The 18,144-nt window shown below is 39.9% G+C and overlaps 1 protein-coding gene and 1 long non-coding RNA gene across 3 annotated transcripts; one reads left to right on the top strand and one right to left on the bottom strand.

Annotated features, from left to right (window-relative positions):
- Positions 1-1,891: 1,891 nt before the first annotated feature.
- On the top strand, positions 1,892-7,189 carry LOC122981406. The gene is made up of 3 exons (XR_006403229.1): positions 1,892-2,044; positions 2,587-2,721; positions 6,686-7,189. It is a non-coding gene; the product is annotated as an uncharacterized LOC122981406 (long non-coding RNA).
- Positions 7,190-9,070: 1,881 nt separating this feature from the next.
- On the bottom strand, positions 9,071-15,506 carry sp7 (Sp7 transcription factor). 2 transcript variants are annotated; one of them, XM_044350113.1, is made up of 2 exons: positions 14,495-15,506; positions 9,071-12,903 (listed from the first exon to the last, which is right to left on the bottom strand). In XM_044350113.1, the coding sequence occupies exons 1-2, from the start codon at positions 14,528-14,530 to the stop codon at positions 11,554-11,556; spliced, it is 1,386 nt and encodes a 461-aa protein (XP_044206048.1). In that variant the 5' UTR covers positions 14,531-15,506; the 3' UTR covers positions 9,071-11,553. The 2 variants fall into 2 exon arrangements, with proteins under 2 accessions (XP_044206048.1, XP_044206049.1); XM_044350114.1 differs by having other exon boundaries at positions 14,510-15,506.
- Positions 15,507-18,144: the final 2,638 nt, after the last annotated feature.

The raw sequence follows: 18,144 nt of genomic DNA, 5'->3' as shown, positions 1-18,144 counted from the left end.
ACATTCACTGATCAACTGTGCTAATTTTAAGATGTTTAGCCCCACCCAAAAGTAGACATGAATCAAGGATAACAACCGCTGCTAGTACTGTGGGTGAGGCCATCAGGCTGCTGAATGTAAACTGAAGATGTGCTGCTAGACCTGTAGCAAAAGACACCTCCTTGTACTGCATGATATCAACAAGTGGGCTACAAAGGGTACAGAGAGCGAGCAGGAGTAAAGCCAGAGCACATTAAAGCCCCCCTTAACAGCTCCACAGAGGAGGTTTATACATTGACAGGCCAGTAGAGGGGTGAAAGGTTCTGCTCAAGGTCAGTAAGTTGGTGTTGAGAAACGGAGACAGAACCATGGATGTCTGTGTGGATGACGAATCAGAACGTACAATCCTCCACCCAGCAGCCCAGCAGCTAGGCCTAACAGGGGAAGCTGAGGATCTCCCTTTAAGAACAGTCAGGCAAGAGCTGCAGATCCTACATGGTGCCATGGTCTCCTTTACCATCTCCTCAGCAGATAAACCACACCAGGTTTTTTCTGTCAACTGAGCCTTTACAGCAAAACTCCTGTGGCTAGCTGAGCACATACATCCAGTGGAGACCCTCCAGAAGAAGCCCAGGCACCTGAGACATCTACCCCTGCAGCCATTGCACAGTGTGATCTGTGTGTCTGCACAGTGTGATCTGTGTGTGTGTGTGGCTATAATCTTTCTGAGCCCATGTGTATGAGAGAAACCACTGTCAGCCATTCTCTTTCTTTTATAAATCATCTGGCAATGTTGTCCACAATGTTTCTAAAGCGATGAGATGTCTTTAAAGAGACTACAGACAGAATCACAGACTGTCTGAAGTTAAACATAAAACAGTTTTTGTTCGGAAGAAACTAAAGAAATCTGGCTTTGTGAATATGTTTGCCTAAAAGATACAGCAATTTTATTGAGTTATCGACATTGCTGTTGTACTCAACATTAAAAAATAAGACCATATTTTCTGTAAAGGGGACCAAGACCTTATGAGTCTCCCAGATTAATAAGGAAATTTGAGTCCAAAAGTTACTTGAATGATTATAGACATAAAATAAATGAGAAAAGGACTGAATCTCCTGTTTGCAGAAGGCACATAAAGGAGAATGTATGGACTGCTTATGAAAGAGAAATGAGAAGAATATGTGTACCTTAATCAACAGTTATATTGATGGAAATTTTATACTGGAAACATGTACTGTTGAGGGTAACTCTAAATTTAATTGACAGGTAAACAGAATATTGATTCAATCGATTTTCCTCTAATCCAAACTAAGAATATTTGTTTTTTTGCTTAAAATCTATGAACTGTAACTTCCCCTAGCTCAGAGTTTGTTTGTTTGTTGTTGTTGTTTTGTTTTGTTTTTTTGTTTGTTTTTTTTACCTTTCTTCTGCAAACCGTAAGATTAATATTTTGATATTTTGTAAATGATCGTATTGTGTAAAAGGAAACTGAAACCGTTTCTTATGTCAATAAAGATGGCAAAATATTATATAGATATGCCAAATTCATGAAAACTCCATTCATTTTCAATGCTTATTCTGAGTTTCGACTGTATTGTAAATCCCTGAAGTGTATGATTTTATAACTATTTTAACTACTAACATTTAATTTAAATTGAAGAACGATTTGTGTAAATTTATCATTTTAACTTTATTTATTGTATTATTTATATTGTTTTATTTAAACTTTATATATTTTAATCTATTTTCTTACGTTTAATAGTTTTATTGTGTGTTTTTTTCTTTCTTGTTTTCTCTTACTGAGACACATGCCAAGTTTTTCAATACCATGGTTGACTTGCCTTGTTATTTGTAAATGTTTTGTTCAATAAAGCATTAAAAAAAGTTCTCATTCGTCCGAAGACGCTTTGGGTTCGCCTGGTTTGGACACCGGAATACACCGCCTCGCATGTGCCGAGTTTTCACAACATTGCTCCACGGTTGCACAGGATAGGAAGTAAAAAAGTCACAAAGTTTTTTTTAACGGCGACGTGGACGACTGCCTCATCTTAACAACTAAATCAGGTGAATAGTCACATACATTAAACAGACTGAAGAGTGGCGGAAAAATTACCACTAGTACAATGTAGACTTATACCATTAAAAGTCAAAGTCGTGCATTCAAAATTGTACACAAGTAATATCTATTGCTAGAACTACGAAATAGCGAGCACAGTGATAATGTACTTGCCTAACGTTAAATTCCAAAAGGAAAATTAGACCTATTCAGTGTAAAAATTGCATAAAAAAACAAAAGCAACATATGTTCTGTAAGTAAAAAGTATGGGAAAACTTGGGTACTCAGTAAAGTACCAGTATCTGTACTTTGTGATGGTGTTTTTTTTTTTTTTTTAAAATCAGGCTAATCTTCCTCCATAGTGTGAGAAGGCCATTGCCCCACTATTCATAGGCCTGTTTTCTGCGTGAACATAAGGTTTTGTTTTGTTTTTTTAAGTTTTCACTTAATTGTAGGCTACATTAGTTATAAAGCGTTTGTTTTGCATGTGAAGTCTTATTCAAGTCTAATTGCATTTTGGCTTCTTGTGCACCAATTTGTTATGACACAGTGGATCCAGAAGAGGGCGACAGTCAGTCATTGATTTGCCCAGCTGACGGGCCTCTGCCGGTGTCTTTGGCAGTGCTTTGGAGCCTCCGGGTGTTTGGCACCTGTCATCTTCACTTCAGGCCGAGATGGAAACACAGTAAATTTCTCATATTTAGTTGACTATCCTTAAGCTAAATATGGGGGTTTAGACCTGGATAACCTTTAGTGTGTCTTATTAAAAAAAAAGAAGATAAAATGTTGAAAAGACAGCAGGTTTGTCTAACCTGTAATAACCAAACTGTATTGTATGTGGATGTGCAGGAATATAACATTTATTTATAAGGTTATAGTAATGAGATTGATTATAGACACAATTGCAGATTGACAGCTCTACTAATTTGGGCCCATTTTGTACTTTGGATCTGTTTGCCTTGGTTAATACCCAGGGGAATTGCACCACCCCTTAAAATCCTTTGGGCCCACGAGCTCAGAGCCTCCTGCCCAACTATTTAGCAGCACTTCCATAAAATATTTCTGTACATTTTCCACCTCTCCATCATTTCCTTTATTTCTGTGGTTCGACAATTAATCCTGTGATGGTTTGCTCGTAAACCCATGCTGGACACCATTGAAGTAGAGCTTGGATTCTGATGGCTTCATTCACTGGCATATGTGTGTTAGTGTGGATAAGCACATTTTGCCAAATGCAACACAAAGTGAACCGGCCATGACAATGAGTAAAGTTGTCTCCCATTTGAACTCCCAAACCTACAATCAAAGCACCATGATTTATTTGTGACCATAGTACACCCCACTACTACTCATTATTCATACTTTCAGCGTTAATTTGACTTGTTCTCCGGGGCTTCATTTGTCGGTTGAAGGTCCTAATTTATTGACCTTTAACGTGATAATGTAAGTGTTTTTATGGAGCTAGTGGTTAAATCATTGACTGAATGAGATCAGAAATGAATACCATCTTAGCAGTTACAATATATTTCATCCAAAATGCATGCGTGCATACACACACACACATCCACAAACACACTTTCCTTTCCCCTGTCTTGGCCCGGTGCATTAGTATGTGTGGTTCTTTCATTGCCAAAATCATCAGTAGATATCTTCAAGCGTGGAGCTGTATGAATGCTCTTTTTCCCTCCTTCCACAATATGATGTGTTTCCTTTTTTGTGTGTGTTTTGATCCCTCTCTTGCGGCCAAGCTGTGCTGTGGTGAGGCGCGGGTTCGAGTGGCGCTCCTGTGTTATTTTTGGCAGCAGCAGTGGTTGGTGGCTGTTGAGGAGAGAGGAGACAGAAGGGGGATAGCATGAAGCCCAAAACCAAGGCTGTTTAAGGGATTTCTGTCTGAAGGAATTGCTTTGTAATGATCAGAGGCTCATTACGGATGTGTGTGTAGCCATGCATGCATACACACACACACACACACACACACGCTCAGAATAAGGCTGGCATCCACATTTGTTCATTTAACACTTCACAAACACCTCATATACATGTTCTCAATTATAGACCACACACTCAGAGATTCTAAATTGCTTAACATGTGAAATGCTTCGTAGAATCAGTGCCGTCCATATATGATTGAACTGGCATTTAACTCTGCCAGCAAATATACATATCTGTCCTTATTTATTTTTCAAAGTCACTCCGCTCCTGTCACATGGGAACTATTTCTTGTTTGTCAACCACTTTGTTAATGCTCTCTCTCCTCTGTGGGAGTCAGACTGAGACATGCCGCCTGCTCAGGCAACATGCAGTGTCAGACATTCACGCTCCTCCCTCTACGCCTCTGAAAACATCATTTGAAAAAGATTTTCTCCAACTCTATTCTTGGCCACAGATCAAGAGAACATTATTACTCTACTTTATTTATTTATATATTGTGGTGGTAATGTGTGTGAATGTATGTGTGTACATATGTGTGTGTGTGTGTGTATGTGTGTGTGTGCGTATGTGTGCGGGTGAGTGATATGTAATGGTGTATGTATGTGTGTTAACCCACAAAGATATTTCAATTTCTTCAGAATATTAAATAAACATGCAGCAGCAGCAGCAGCTTCAGTGAAGCGCTGCCTGCCAGTGGGTTTTGGGTTGGATGGGTGGTGGTGCTGGTGGTGAAGGGGGAGAGGGGGTTTGTGGCCGTGGCTCAGGGGGGGTGAGGCAGCTCATGGTCAGGGCCCCCGCCGGACACACTGGCGCCTCGCGCTGGAGGACTTCTGAACCACCACACTCCTCCACCAAAACCCTGCCAACCCTGGCTCCCTGCTCCCGCTTCCAACCCAAATCACTCAGTTCTTTCTGCATTTTGACTCTCTCTCTTTCTCTCTCTGTCTGTCTCACTGTCTCTCTCTCTCTCTTCTCCTTCTTTCCTCTTTTTCCTTCTTCAGTTTCCTCACTCAGTTGATTCAGATCCAGATTCATTTGCTATTTGGCTTCCTTCTATTTTTCTCACTTACTGCTGTACTTTCAGCGGCAGGTCAATCTGATCTGTGTTTTCTCTACCTTTTCTCTCTGAGGCTTTTTTTTTGTTTGTTTGTTTTACATATCCACCGCCCCTTCTCCGCACTGTCTCTCTTAAATCCCTTCGCTTTAAATGTTCCAAGGAAGTATTTTGTGGCTTGCGCTAAAAAAAAAAAAAGAAAGAAAGAAAGAAAGAAAGAAAGCTGTATAAGGGCAGAATACCATCAAGATAGTAAGCATTTTTAAAAGGGAAGAATAGTTTATGGGTGCTCTAGATATTTGTAAGGGTATTAGGTTATAATGGGCCATCAATTTTCTAAATGTTTTTCCAACCATCTTTAAGGGATACGGGCCTATTCCTCTTGTCAATGAAAAAACGTTCCATTTTGGTCAAACTTAAGTAAACTATGCCAGCTTTACTGTCTTCAAATCTGCATGTGAGAGGGACTGAGTGTGCACACATCCAGGCAAATTACTCAGGTACAAGACAAACAAAAAAGAAAAAAAGAAAAATCATTGCAGGATACGAAGGAGTGAGGTCTGCACACTGTTAAGCTCCAAATAAATAATTGTATTCTCTTTTCAAATCTGCATGTAAAATGAATATTTTTTCATTATTAGGACACGAACATTGTTGTTACATGATGATTTTAAGGGCAACATAGGAAATAATCGGGATCAGTGATGAAGGGCCAGAGTATGTACTTCATCCGTGCCTTATGGGCAAATGCGGTTATTCAAAAAATCCTAACTGCACCTACTGTTGCGTATAATTGAATTATGGATGTCAAACATCTTAAGTAGAGTGGATATGTCTTTACATGTCACACATGCAATTTTCTTAACTTCATTTTCCCCTGGAAGCAATTTGTCATCCGGAGGCCATTAAATGGGAAGCATATTATCTTTTTAAAGGGGCACAGAGTCACCCACAACCCTCCCACAGTTCCTATAAACAAAATGGCCTCATTTAGTGCCGCATTTGGTGCATTGGGCAGTAAGCGGAGTACTTTAAACTTTAAAGACAGCTTTAGCCTAGAAAAAGCTGCGACATGTGTACAATTAGTGTTGGAAATATGAATAGCACTCAGAGTTTGTGTCGCTGCAAGTCAAACTTTTTGGTCAAAAGTGAAAGGGTGGTCTAACTTCCATCACCAATGTAATAATCAACAATCAGGAGAGATAGGAAGCAGTGCAGCAAGATACAATGTTGTTGCATCAGCTAGACTTAAAGGCATGTTGCCACAACGTGAACTAAATTTAGTGCATAAATGAGGAAAAGCACATGAGGATAATTAATGAGGATGCACATCTATTGTACTTTTTTGTAACATGGTGTTGTTTCCTTTCTTGACAATGTAAATGATGACTTGAAATGATAAGCAAAGTAAACATAAAGTATATCTGTGAGATAGCTTGACCTTTTTACCTCTTGCCCTTTCTTATCTGTTCTGTTTTCCCCTTTAACCCCTGTTTTATTTAAGCTGACCTCCTCTGCTCCTCAGGTCATGTTATGGTTCACTCAGGTCACTTTACCTTTCCCCTTTGCCAGAAAACCTTATCTTGTTTTTACTTATGGCCTGACTGCTGTGCCTCTGGGCGTGCTGACATTCTTTTCCCTTTCTTCCCCCGCTTTGCCACAGAGACCCAGTCACACCTGCAGACACCTGTGCTTTTGTCCTGCTTCGTGCCTCCCAAAAAACCCCTGCCCCTCCCTCAGTAGTGGGCACCCGTGCCTGTGGCTATGTCAGCACACTCCATTGTTTCACTCGACTATGCATTTAGGACCAGATAATAGCAAGAAAAAGAGATTCATTAGCATTTTGTTCACCACATCATGATGTATCCCCTTATTTTAAAGAGCTGGAATCTCTCAGGAAGTTGAAACTCCCTGGAGTAATTCATGAAGCGCAAGTTTGTGTAACTCATCAAGTCTTATGGCTAAAATAAACACTGCTGGAGTAAATGTATTAAAATTGCTTCTTTGTGTTAGTCGGGTTGGAAATGGGCTGTGTGATGGCTTTAACAGGTGTGTCTGGGATCTGCTGTAATAACTTTTTTTAGCCTCTAACAAGTCTGTGTGTTGCCATGATTTGATTTTGTAAATGGAGTACAGGGGCACAAGTGGGCAAGCCATATGGAACAGATTGTCCGGCTTCTGGTTTTGCCCCTATGTGTCACTCCATGTATATTTTTCTTTTTATGACCTTATTTGAAGCAACACTTAATGTTTCCTGACTCTCTAAATAAAAGAAGTAAAAATAAAGTTAAGGCTACAGGGAGTGTATTTTAAAAAGGCAGAAAAATACCAGTAGCAGCAGAGGTTTTAAAAGCCACTGACCATCTTCTTAATCCCCCCACCCTCACTCACTGGCCTGACACACCCCATTCCCCCTGTTTGCCTTTTATTTTGTGGACTCGACCGTGCGCCCACTTCAGACCACCATAAACATGTCGGTCCCTGATGACAGAGTCGGCCCCGGGACGTTTTATATAAATTGACCTCAAGTACAGCTCATTAGAAGCCCTAAATTGAAACCATGCAGCCCGGGAAGTGTAAATATTACAACAGGAGAATCGGTAGCTTCAGGGGGGTTCCAGCTGTACAGGTCTCCTCTTCATGTCTGCCATGAAAATCCTTTATTTTCTATAGTTTTTTTTCCCATTGCGTTTTTCTGTCTTCTAACTGGTTAGATAATGCAATTTGAACATTTCTCTGAAATTGTTTTAAACGCTTATCATCCATTTAAAACATCACATCTTAGCCACTGTGGTTATTAACATATCGTTTAGATAGAATAATTATTTGTCTGGCTCTATGTTAGACAGCACATCTGTTGCAGGCCTCATTTAGTCTTTCCTGAGGCTATCTCTCTTTTAATGCAGTGCGGGCAGTCCACCCACCTCAAGTATTTTTATTAGTCTGCAAAAGCCTGAATGACCTGAAAGGAAACTGGACAGAAAGACACATAAGTGCCACTTGTCGTTACTTAACTTTACCTAACGCAATGTCAAATTTGACAGAAAAAATGTTTGATGGTCAGCCCAGCTTCTCCTCTGCATTCGTATCTCCACATCATGTCTTTCGTCCTGCATCCTGCCTTAATTGGGGTCCTTTGTTTGACCGCCTCCCTCAATAAACAATACAACCACAGCTCCCCTGTCCTAATCCCCTCTTCTCCTCTATACGGACTCTGCTGGAGCATCGCTCTCAGTAATTACCCCTCTCAAGCTGGAGAGTGGAGTAATTGTCTTGAGTGTAACTACAGTGGCTCTCTGAAAGGGGGTCATTGTGTGGAGTTAAGACTTCACCTCAGTGGACGGCTTTGTTTGTGCTGCAAAAGATAATGAAAGTATTTGCTTGGCCATGTGAGGTGGAAATATAGTAAGATATGAAAAGCACGGCAGTGAGTGAGGAGAGGTGAGCAGGGTGTGGAGGAGTGAGCTTCATGCTCAAAGAAAAAGCAGCTTTTCATTTAAGTCAAACTGACATCTCTCAATGTCTTTGTATACGAATAATACCAGCGAAGAAAAATGCTTTTTGGAATTTCTTTACTTTTAAAAGCACCAAAATTGTCACGATTCCACACCTTAACTCTTACAACATGTATACCTTTACGAGGTTTCATGCTTTATCACTATTTACAGTATCTTATACACTCATTTCACAACAAATCAGCAAACTTTGGTAGTTCACCATCACGAGCAAAATTGTGAGCAACAAATTAAGCTCTTATGTTTATGTTTCTTTTAACTGAAGCAACACAGACATCTTTTCATTGTGGAAAGTTACACAAAGTAGAGAAAATATGTGAAAAAAGTAGAAAAATAACACACCTAACAATATCTATATATTGTTGTAAATATATACAGTTATATGCAAAAGTTTGGGAACCCCTTGACAAATAACATATTATGGTGATTTTTTTTAATTGAAAAGATGTAAATACAGTTTCTCTAGGGTACGGAAAAAACACAATATTTTTAGCAAACATTAATGCATAGTTACTTTTCATGTCATAAATAGATTTTTTTTTTAAATAAATAAATAAACAAAAACATCATTGTGGCGTGTGAAAAAGTTTGGGCACCCTAAGAGTTCCAAAGTCTGTCAACAATTGTCAATAGAAAATGTCAGCTAGTGCCAATTTCAAAGCTTTACAAATACTCTGACTCTTCAAAACTTGTGCAAACACTCAGCAACCATGGGTTCCTCTAAGCAGCTGTGTAAGACTCTGAAAATGAGAGTTATTGATGCCCACAGTTCAAGAAGATAGTAAAGCATTGTCAGCTTGCAGTTTCCACAGTGTGAAATCTAATTAAGAGATGGCAGTTTAGGAGAGCTGTGAAGGTCAAGATGGGATCTGGAAGACTCTCGGAGAGAACTGCTCGTATGCTGGTCAGAAAGGCAAATCAAAACCCCCTTTTGACTGCAAAAAACTGGCAGGAAGATTTAGCAGACTCAGGAGTGGTGGTGCACCATTCCACTGTGCGACGATGCTACAAACAAGACCTTCATTGAAGAGTCAGTGGAAGAAAACCTCAACTGCGTCCTCATCATAAAATCTAATGTCAGAATTATGCAATGTAACATCTACAGAAGCCTGATGCGTTTTTCAAACAAATGCTGTGGACTGATGAAGTTAAAATAGAACTCTTTGGCCATAATGGGCAAAGGTTTGTTTGGAGAAAAATAGGAGCAGCATTTCATGAGAAGAACACCGTGCCAACTGTAAAACATGGAGGTGGATCTATCTTGCTTTGGGGTTGTATTGCAGCCAGTGGCACAGGAAACATTGCACGGGTGGAGTGAAGAATAGATTCCACTAAATACCAGCAAACATCACACCGTCTGTAAAAAAGTTGAAAAGAGGATGGCTTCTACAACAGGATAATGATCCTAAACATCTCAAAAACCACCATGGACTACCTCAAGAAATGCAAGCTGAAGGTTTTGGAATGGCCCTCACAGTCCCCTGACTTAAACATGATTGAAAATCTGTGGGTCGAACTTAAAAGAGCTGTGCATGCAAGACGGCCCAAGAATATTGCAGAGCTAGAGGCCTTTTAAGGAAGAATGGGAGAAAATACAAAATACAAAGAATTGAAAGACTCTTAGCTGGCTACAAAAAGCGTTGATATCTGCCAGAGGGGAATTACCAAGTACTGACTATGTAGGGTGCCATGCCACAATGATGTTTTTATTTTTATTCAATTTATGACATAAAAAATAACTTTAAATAAATGTTTGCTGAAAATATTGTGTTTTATGTTCCATATCCTAGAGAGGCTGTGTTTACTTCTTCTTACATCCATATTCGCCAAAATATGTTATTTGTCAAGGGGTGCCCAAACTTTTTATAACTGTAATATGTACAAACATATAAAGGAGAAGCCCTTATTAATCATTACTTTGCTAGGTGTGGAAGACTTCACAATTCAAAGATTATATAGAAATAGTACACACATCTAACCTCAAGATCTATAAATAAATCTTTAAAACATAGTCCCAAACTCCATGTTATAACTAATAAATAGGAAAAATAAGTCTTAATTTAATGCATTTTATTTTCTTTTTGGCCAGCTTCAACTATCTCGCTTTTTTTTTTTCAGGCATTATATTTCCTGCAAGGTGCAAGATAATCTTCCATGTGTATAATTTAAGACATAAATTAGATTATTTATGTAAATATGAAATTAAATTAGACATAGTAAGAAGCAAACAGCAAACAAAAGTGAAATGCAAAACCTTTTACATCAAAATGTCTTTGGCAACAAGAAACAGTAAGTAAGACTGTCCATTGATTGTTTCAAGAATAATGAATAAGTATCAAAGTACAGCTGTAAATCAGATTTTTCTCCTGGCATGCAATGCTCCATCAACTCCATCATCCTAACCATAAGTCTCGTTCTAAAACTACTTTCCTTTTGCGGCTTCAGAGCTCTTTTCCTTTTGCTTTTGCAGATTAAATTTCCCCAGTGGTTTGTCTCATTTGAAAGGCAGAAAATGTGTGTAGGTTACAAAATGTGTGCATGAGCGTGTTTACTTATACGTGTGTGTGCAGACATACTTTTGTGTTTGTGCTTGCATGCATGTTTGCATTATATAGGCTTGCACATTTCTTCATACTTCTTTCTGTGCATGTATGCATGTTATATTTGTGTGCATATACACGCTGGCATGGTGGCTTAATATTGTGCGTGTGTTGAGTTTGTGTGCCCGCAAACATTTGTGCATTGATGTATGTTTGCAGGCTCTCTTATATTTGTGTGTGTGTGTGTGTGTGTATGTGTGTGTGTGTGTGTGTGTGGTCCAGAGGAAATGAAGTGATTGCTACCTGCAACATGCTTAGTCATTTATTATATCAAGTCTTTTCAAACATGATCTGATCTCCTTTGTATGTCTTGAAACAAAATACTGCCCTTTTTTTTATTTAAAAGGTCAATTTTTCACCATAAAAAACTAACCCACCATGTTTCAAAATATCACTGGATACAACACTGAGTGAAGTCAGATCTCCAACAGTCCGCTGCTGTTCTCCACTCCATTAGGTGTGCCAGTCTTCTCATCTCCGTTGGTGATTGGGTCAGCGACAGCATTGGTGGGCACAGCGCTGGTGTTGAGCTCTGCAGTCTCTTCACTCCGGGGATCTGTGTCTCCCTCCACAGCTACAGCTTTTCCTTGCAATGCAGAATCTGCGTGGGTCTTCTGGTGCTTTGAGAGGTGGTCGCTGCGCGTGAAACGCTTGTTGCACAGTAGACAGGTGAACTTCTTCTCCCGTGTGTGGGTGCGCACGTGCCTCTCCAGTTCGTCCGAGCGGGTGAAACGCTTCCCGCAGAACAGCCAGTTGCACACAAAGGGCCTCTCGCCAGTGTGCCAGCGCAGGTGGGCTTTGAGGTGGGAGGCCTTGCCGTAGACCTTCCCACAGCCTGGGATGTGGCAGCTGTGGACTGGCTTCTTCCTCAGGGATGCGGCTGAGGCCCCCAGCCTCTCCAGCTCCTGGCAGTTGGGGCAGTCACATGAAGACCTGGTGGGTGCTCCCCCTCCGCTGTAGCCCCCTGATCCCCTTGCAGGCTTTAGGCCCATGGGACTCTCAATCAGCCCTGCACTTGGCACAGGCTTGGGCTTGTACATGTCCTGGGGCAGCATGTGCTGAGAGGGCTGGAGGAGGTGAGAGGAGGAGCCCAGTCCCACAGAGGGGTAAGGAGCTGGGTTTAGAGGCGTAAAATCGGTGCTGTAACTGGGCAGCTGTGGGCTAAGGGAAGCCTGTGGCGCCACAGGCTGCAGGGAGGCCTGGAGACCTCCATCTGCCTGGGGCTGGGTTGCTGACAGCCAGTTGGAGTTGGGGTGGACATCCCACCAGGAGGATGTGGCATTAGCTGGGGCAGCAGTAATGCCAGGATGGATACCGGCTTTATACCAGGAGCCGTAAGGGTGCGTCATATCCAGCGAGGTATAGACACTGGTGAGGCAGTCTGCCGTAGCGTGGGCCTTGGACACTAAAAGAGACGGGTCCTGGGAGACAGAGGTCTGGAAGGAGTGGGAGAAAGGGTTATATTCTGTAGTGTAGCCTCCGGCTGAAGGAGGGGGGCTTCCAGTGGGGGTGAGCAGCCCGCCACCTCCTCCTCCTCCAGCTGTGGTGAAGGAGCCAGTGTAGGAGTCCGCCAGGCCACTGCCGTCTGCGGTCCGTCCGTTTTTAGCTGTCTGAAGGTCAGAGGTCATGTTGTAGGGCTTCTTTACTGGAGTGGTGCTGCCGGTCTTACCGGGTGTAGCTGAATCCCTGACTGGGCTGGTGCTTCCAAACTTGTTACAGGTAGCAGTTAACATAGCCAGAGGACTGGAGCCATAGCGTGCGTCTTCCTGAGGAGGAGGAGACAAGGAGGAAAATGAGACTGTCTGTCTGCAGGAAATGGCTGCTTGCTGCTGCTGCTTCTGTCAGTGTCAACTCTAATAAAAAACGTATGTCTGACTGCCACCGCTGGCTTTTCCTGCTCTCTCCGTTTTCAAAGTGGTCAGGGCAATTTCAAGCAGTGAATGTTTACGCTTGGGAAGGTTCTGCTCTGCTCAGCAAAGGAGGAATTCCCTCGTTCTTTTGTTTCACTTAAACCACTGTCTGCGAGTTATTCTTAATTTTGCATTGATGTTTACTTTTAGGTTTTTTTTCCACCTGTCTCCGCAATCCCCAACATCCATAAATATAAGTGACGCACTACTAACTGTAATGTCCCAGTTATAGCAGACACAGACATCTTGTTAAACGTGTTTATTTCAACATGGCTAATGGTACATTGTTACACAGCGTCTTGCCATTTATCTTCTCATTTTCTGATAGATTTAAGTGTATGCGTGTTTTTTTCCTGTAAACATTAAGAAAATTTAGCTGCCAGTTTAGAAGATTTTCTATTTTTCAAGTCAACATATTCTTGGATATCTGAAACAGAATCTATTTAATTTGACATAAAAATGTCTTTACATTAGTACCTCTTTTTTCCTAGTATTTTACTTTTCCTAGTGGCAAGTCACAAACACCAAAGCCCTGCATATCATAGGCGTTATGTCTTTCTATCATAGGCGTTATGTCTTTCTATCTGTCACCACACACTGTACACGTGGATGTAACTATTGAGAAATCACTGTTATATTCCTATAATATTTCTATAGAAATTTGCAGTGCGTCTGCAGTACTGATGTTACTCTTATTTAAATGGTTCATTATCTGTTGTGGTACCACTGTAAGACCATTATGATTATGGTTAAGCTGTAAAGTCTGTAAAGTGGAATTTTTTTCTTCTTTTCTTCAGTGTAGCTCTATTTAATCCTAGCCTCTAACTTTGAATATTTGTATTTAAAAAAAAAACACAAAAAAAACATCTGCTTAAATATTCTCATAACTGTAAGACTCAGACTATGGTCTTTCCATGCAGTGACTCCCTATTTAAGGGTGATTAGTGGTTATTTCCTTCTCATGCAAGAAGCCCTCATCCATTTTCACATTATTAACGCTTCATCACAGACTTAAAGATCTCAATAGTTTGTGTCTGTTTATTTCTTGCATCCCACCACAGACTCAGCTTGTGGTAACAGGAGTCAACTTTTTGATTCAAATGGTATTATCCTTTTTTTTTTGGCCTGCTTTTTGAATAAGGAGTAACCCTGGAGAAAATGCAAGTATGGGCTTTTGCAAAAATGAAGAGATGTTAACAAACAAAGTTTCATGTTACTGAGCCAAACAAACTCTGTCAGCAGCTTAGCGTTAAGTTTATTTAAATCCCGTATATCACTAAGGCCAAACCATACTCGTCATCATCCACATTATAATTTTCAATGCCCTGTTTATATTCAGTCTTATACTTCCAAATAAACTCTAGCGGGAATTTCAACATCATTCACATCAAAATATGTTGGGTTTGTATGAAGAAGAAGAGTTAAAAAAAAAATCAAATATACTTACAATTACATTCCCTACCTCCAGAATAGATGCGGCCATCCCTGAGAAACAAAATCCTAAGGAAGCTGAGGGGAGCGGGAGAAGCGCAGCTCTGAGTCCCGGGACAGTTTGGAAGAAGTTGGGCACTAACGCGGGGAAGTGTTTTGAGGCACGGGGAGCCCGCCCCCTAATTACAGGCTACGGGCTCTTTGAAGACTCGCTGAGAAGCAATAAAAACCGTGCAATGGAGGAAAATGGAAGGAGATTGGTGGATAAAAGAGGACATCCCACCTCCCCAAACTGAGAGTGTCGAATCATTTCTCAAGATAAATGCATGAATGGGTTACTCATCAATCACCATGTGGACATTATTTCAATTTCACTGGCATTATTTTTTCCACTGGGATTAGTCCAGTGGAGTCTGACGCATCATCTCGCAGAGAGTTATCTAGCCGCATTTCTCCAAAAAGATTCATGGTAGAGGCATGCTATCAATTGTATGCATGAGATTAGACACATTACTATAGGGGGGGACTGTAAATAAAGAAGTGAGAAGTAACTAAAACACCCTCCCGGTTTTCTGTGAGAGAGGAAAAATAACAAAAGAACATCTAGCCTCGGCCTACGCCACATAAATCACAAAAATTAAGCTGACCGAGTCTGTGGTTTCCGTTCGAGATTTTATTATTCTGGTTTCAACCCTCTCTCTGTTTCCAATATTCTTAAATGCAGTTAACTGCTTTTTTAGACATTAACTGTGATGGTTAAAGAGGCTGAGCTACAGAGACAGGCGAAGAAGAAAAGGATCAAGTCATTAAATAAAATAAAGAGCAGATTATGGCATCAAATAAAGTGAATTCAAACGGCGCATTCACGAGGGGGAAAAGACTGTTTCCTCAAGTTTGATTTTTAAAAAAAGAGAGAGGAAGAAATGAAGGATGAACAGAAAGTTTGAAAATGTCAAAAAATATTTAGTCTTACCCAGTTGTAGAGTGGTGGTTAAAAATAGTCAAATATCTGTCTGTCATAGTTTATTTTCTATCGTGAGTCTGGAATAAAAATCTTTTAGAGGAAAATGTGAAAATATGTATTGGCCTAATTTTGCTGATTTACCAATTTAGAATGTATTTTATCTCCAAACTGCTTGCATGCAGTTAATATGGCTTTTTGCTTTCTTAAACTTGCTATACACTATTTTATAATTATTTTATATTTTATTTATAAAGTTCATCCTAGTCAAAGCAAACACATGAAAATTATTTAACTTTTAATTTGTTTTAAAAAAAAGATACAACACAGTTAAAGTCAGGAATGCATACAAGACAAACCATCCACATCTTTACTTTTCATTTTTATTGCAGTATTTTACATATATATCAAATATTCATACACATCATAGTAAAAACAGGAAAGTTTATGTCAGTTATATTAAAAATGTGGTCACAGAAAACATTCATTTTAAACAAATTTGTTCCTATAGAGTGTAAGAGCAGTGTTACAATACAGGAAGAAGAAAAGGAATAATCCTTATGTTTGTTTGTTTTTTTCAGACAAACAAGACTAACCAATACTAATTAGGATATTTGGGGAGCTAAATCCGTATTTAATGAGAATAATAAGCTGTTAATTCAAAAGTTTAAACTCATGCATCTTAATATGTTCTTATTGAGCTGTGTGATATGTTTGAAGTGAAGATAAATGTCATAAGATGGCAAAATAATTTGTTTTTCAATCAACAGCGTTCATCGGATTTCTTAGCTGAAAGGTCATGTTCATTTTGACGGACTTCATTTATTGGTTGAAAGCTGAGTCAAAAACTCAACTTTCAGTCAGCACAAGACCGATTCTCAGCGCCTTTTTGTGGGCGTCTCGTTTTCTGAAGGAGAGCACAGAAGATTAAAATTGTTGTCAAAAATAAACATATAATTTCTGTCCTTATTTTCTCCTCAATTACAGGGCATGGTCAGAGCTGGGCTTGTCGTTCTGGAGAGTCTGGCCCTCACATGAACACAGCGGCTATATTTGGCAGTCTGCTCTCCAACTGACCTTCATTGCTTTATTTTCTTATTCCAGGAGGGGTGTGAGTAGAAGAACAAAGGATGCTACATGCAGTAGTTTACACTGTCACACACTCCTACGGGATTGTGCTCACTGCAGTCATATAAACCTCACATCAAACTGAAGATAACACCTGTTATCGATCTATCTATCTATCTATCTATCTATCTATCTATCTATCTATCTATCTATCTATCTATCTATCTATCTATCTATCTATCTATCTATCTATCTATCTCAATAACATCCCCTCTTATACGCACTATATCGTGCCAAAATCTTTACAGATACATGTGTTATACGTGGCAATCTTTTGACACGTTCTGAGGCATTTCCTTCCCCTCTCATTTGACACATGGCCTGTTACTGGTGTAAGTCTTTAAGTGAACTGTTCCTTCTCCTTAGCGTTCATTAACGCTTTCTGTTTTACCTTTAAGTGAAATGAGAGGGGAGGTAAAAGAAACTCCTATCCTGCTGCAAAGTGGTCGGCTTTTCCTCATTTTTATAAGACTTGTACTGATCTAAAACTTTGGCGTGTTCCCATTTACAGTTCTCTTCAAAAAGAGAGCAAGTGAGATGTATAATTAGAGAATGCGTTAAGCGCTTAACAGCCTCTTCAAAAAGCTTTCTCTTGCTGTATTTACTATTTTCTGCCCTGTGTGGTTTAGATTTCTTTGGGTACAGTTGGGTACAGTATTGGCACTGCAGGCTTGATGAGCTTCAGGGCGTTGGGTGGGCACGATTATGTTCCCCCAAGGCTGATTATATGTTTCGTATGGATAGTTACTGTCCATGTGACAGCTATCAAATGTATTAGTGGTTAAAGGTCTTTGTAGCATTGCTAGCTCATTAGCCTAAGACTGTGTGAATGCAATGAGTGGCGTGTGAGTGCTAAGTATCAATAACCGAAAAAATATATATATTAGCCCCTTTCAGTTTCTTCCTTAACAACTTCATAGTAGTTTCTTATGGTTTCTAGGTTATTCTGGTTAAAGTAGACAATTGATGACATTCAAGTACCTCAAACAAGGATGTTGCACGTTTCTTTTACCATGCAGGCCTGTTTCTCTCAGAGCATTCTGGGTAAAGAGTCCAGTGTGAACATGTAAGCTTTCTGAGGATGAATATCTCTGTGTTGATAGCTCAATTAGTTTTTGATTTGATCAGTGTGTTTTATCATTAGTGAGTTGTTTAAATGGATAACACTGAACTTGTCTTATTTTATTTAGCTTTGGCAATATGACAAAGATTGACAAATCAGGTGTATACTAGAGTTGTGCATGTACTTATTCTATTAAATTCCATTGATTTCATCACTCACATTGACTTTGTTGTAGTCCTGCTTGTAGGCTAAATGCACTCTCATAATTTTTTACAACCATCAAGTACAGACACAGTTTTCTCTCTGCGTTGGCACACGCTAATTGCTAACTGTGTTTTTTCAAATAGAAATTATAATGTACTCTAAAGCTTTGGCATCAACTTGTTGCGCATTTTGAGTGTTGCTGGCAGAATATTTCTTGTTTTTTTTTCACTTTTGTAAGAAAACAGGAAGCAACAAGACTGTCTCCAAAATGTTCAGCAGTGGTCAACTTGTCCGTGCAAACCTTCTAGTT

This window comes from Thunnus albacares, chromosome 4, assembly GCF_914725855.1.
Source record: "Thunnus albacares chromosome 4, fThuAlb1.1, whole genome shotgun sequence".
In the NCBI taxonomy this organism is placed as follows: Eukaryota; Metazoa; Chordata; class Actinopteri; order Scombriformes; family Scombridae; genus Thunnus; species Thunnus albacares.
This window is presented reverse-complemented; position numbering and strand designations above follow the sequence as displayed.

Coding starts and splice junctions, on each gene's coding strand:
- sp7 (XM_044350113.1), bottom strand. CDS start 14,530: ATGGCCGCATCTATTCTGGAGGTAGGGAATGTAATT. Junction 12,904..14,494: donor TGGAGGTAGGGAATGTAATT/GTAAGTATATTT, acceptor CCTCCTCCTCAG/GAAGACGCACGCTATGGCTC.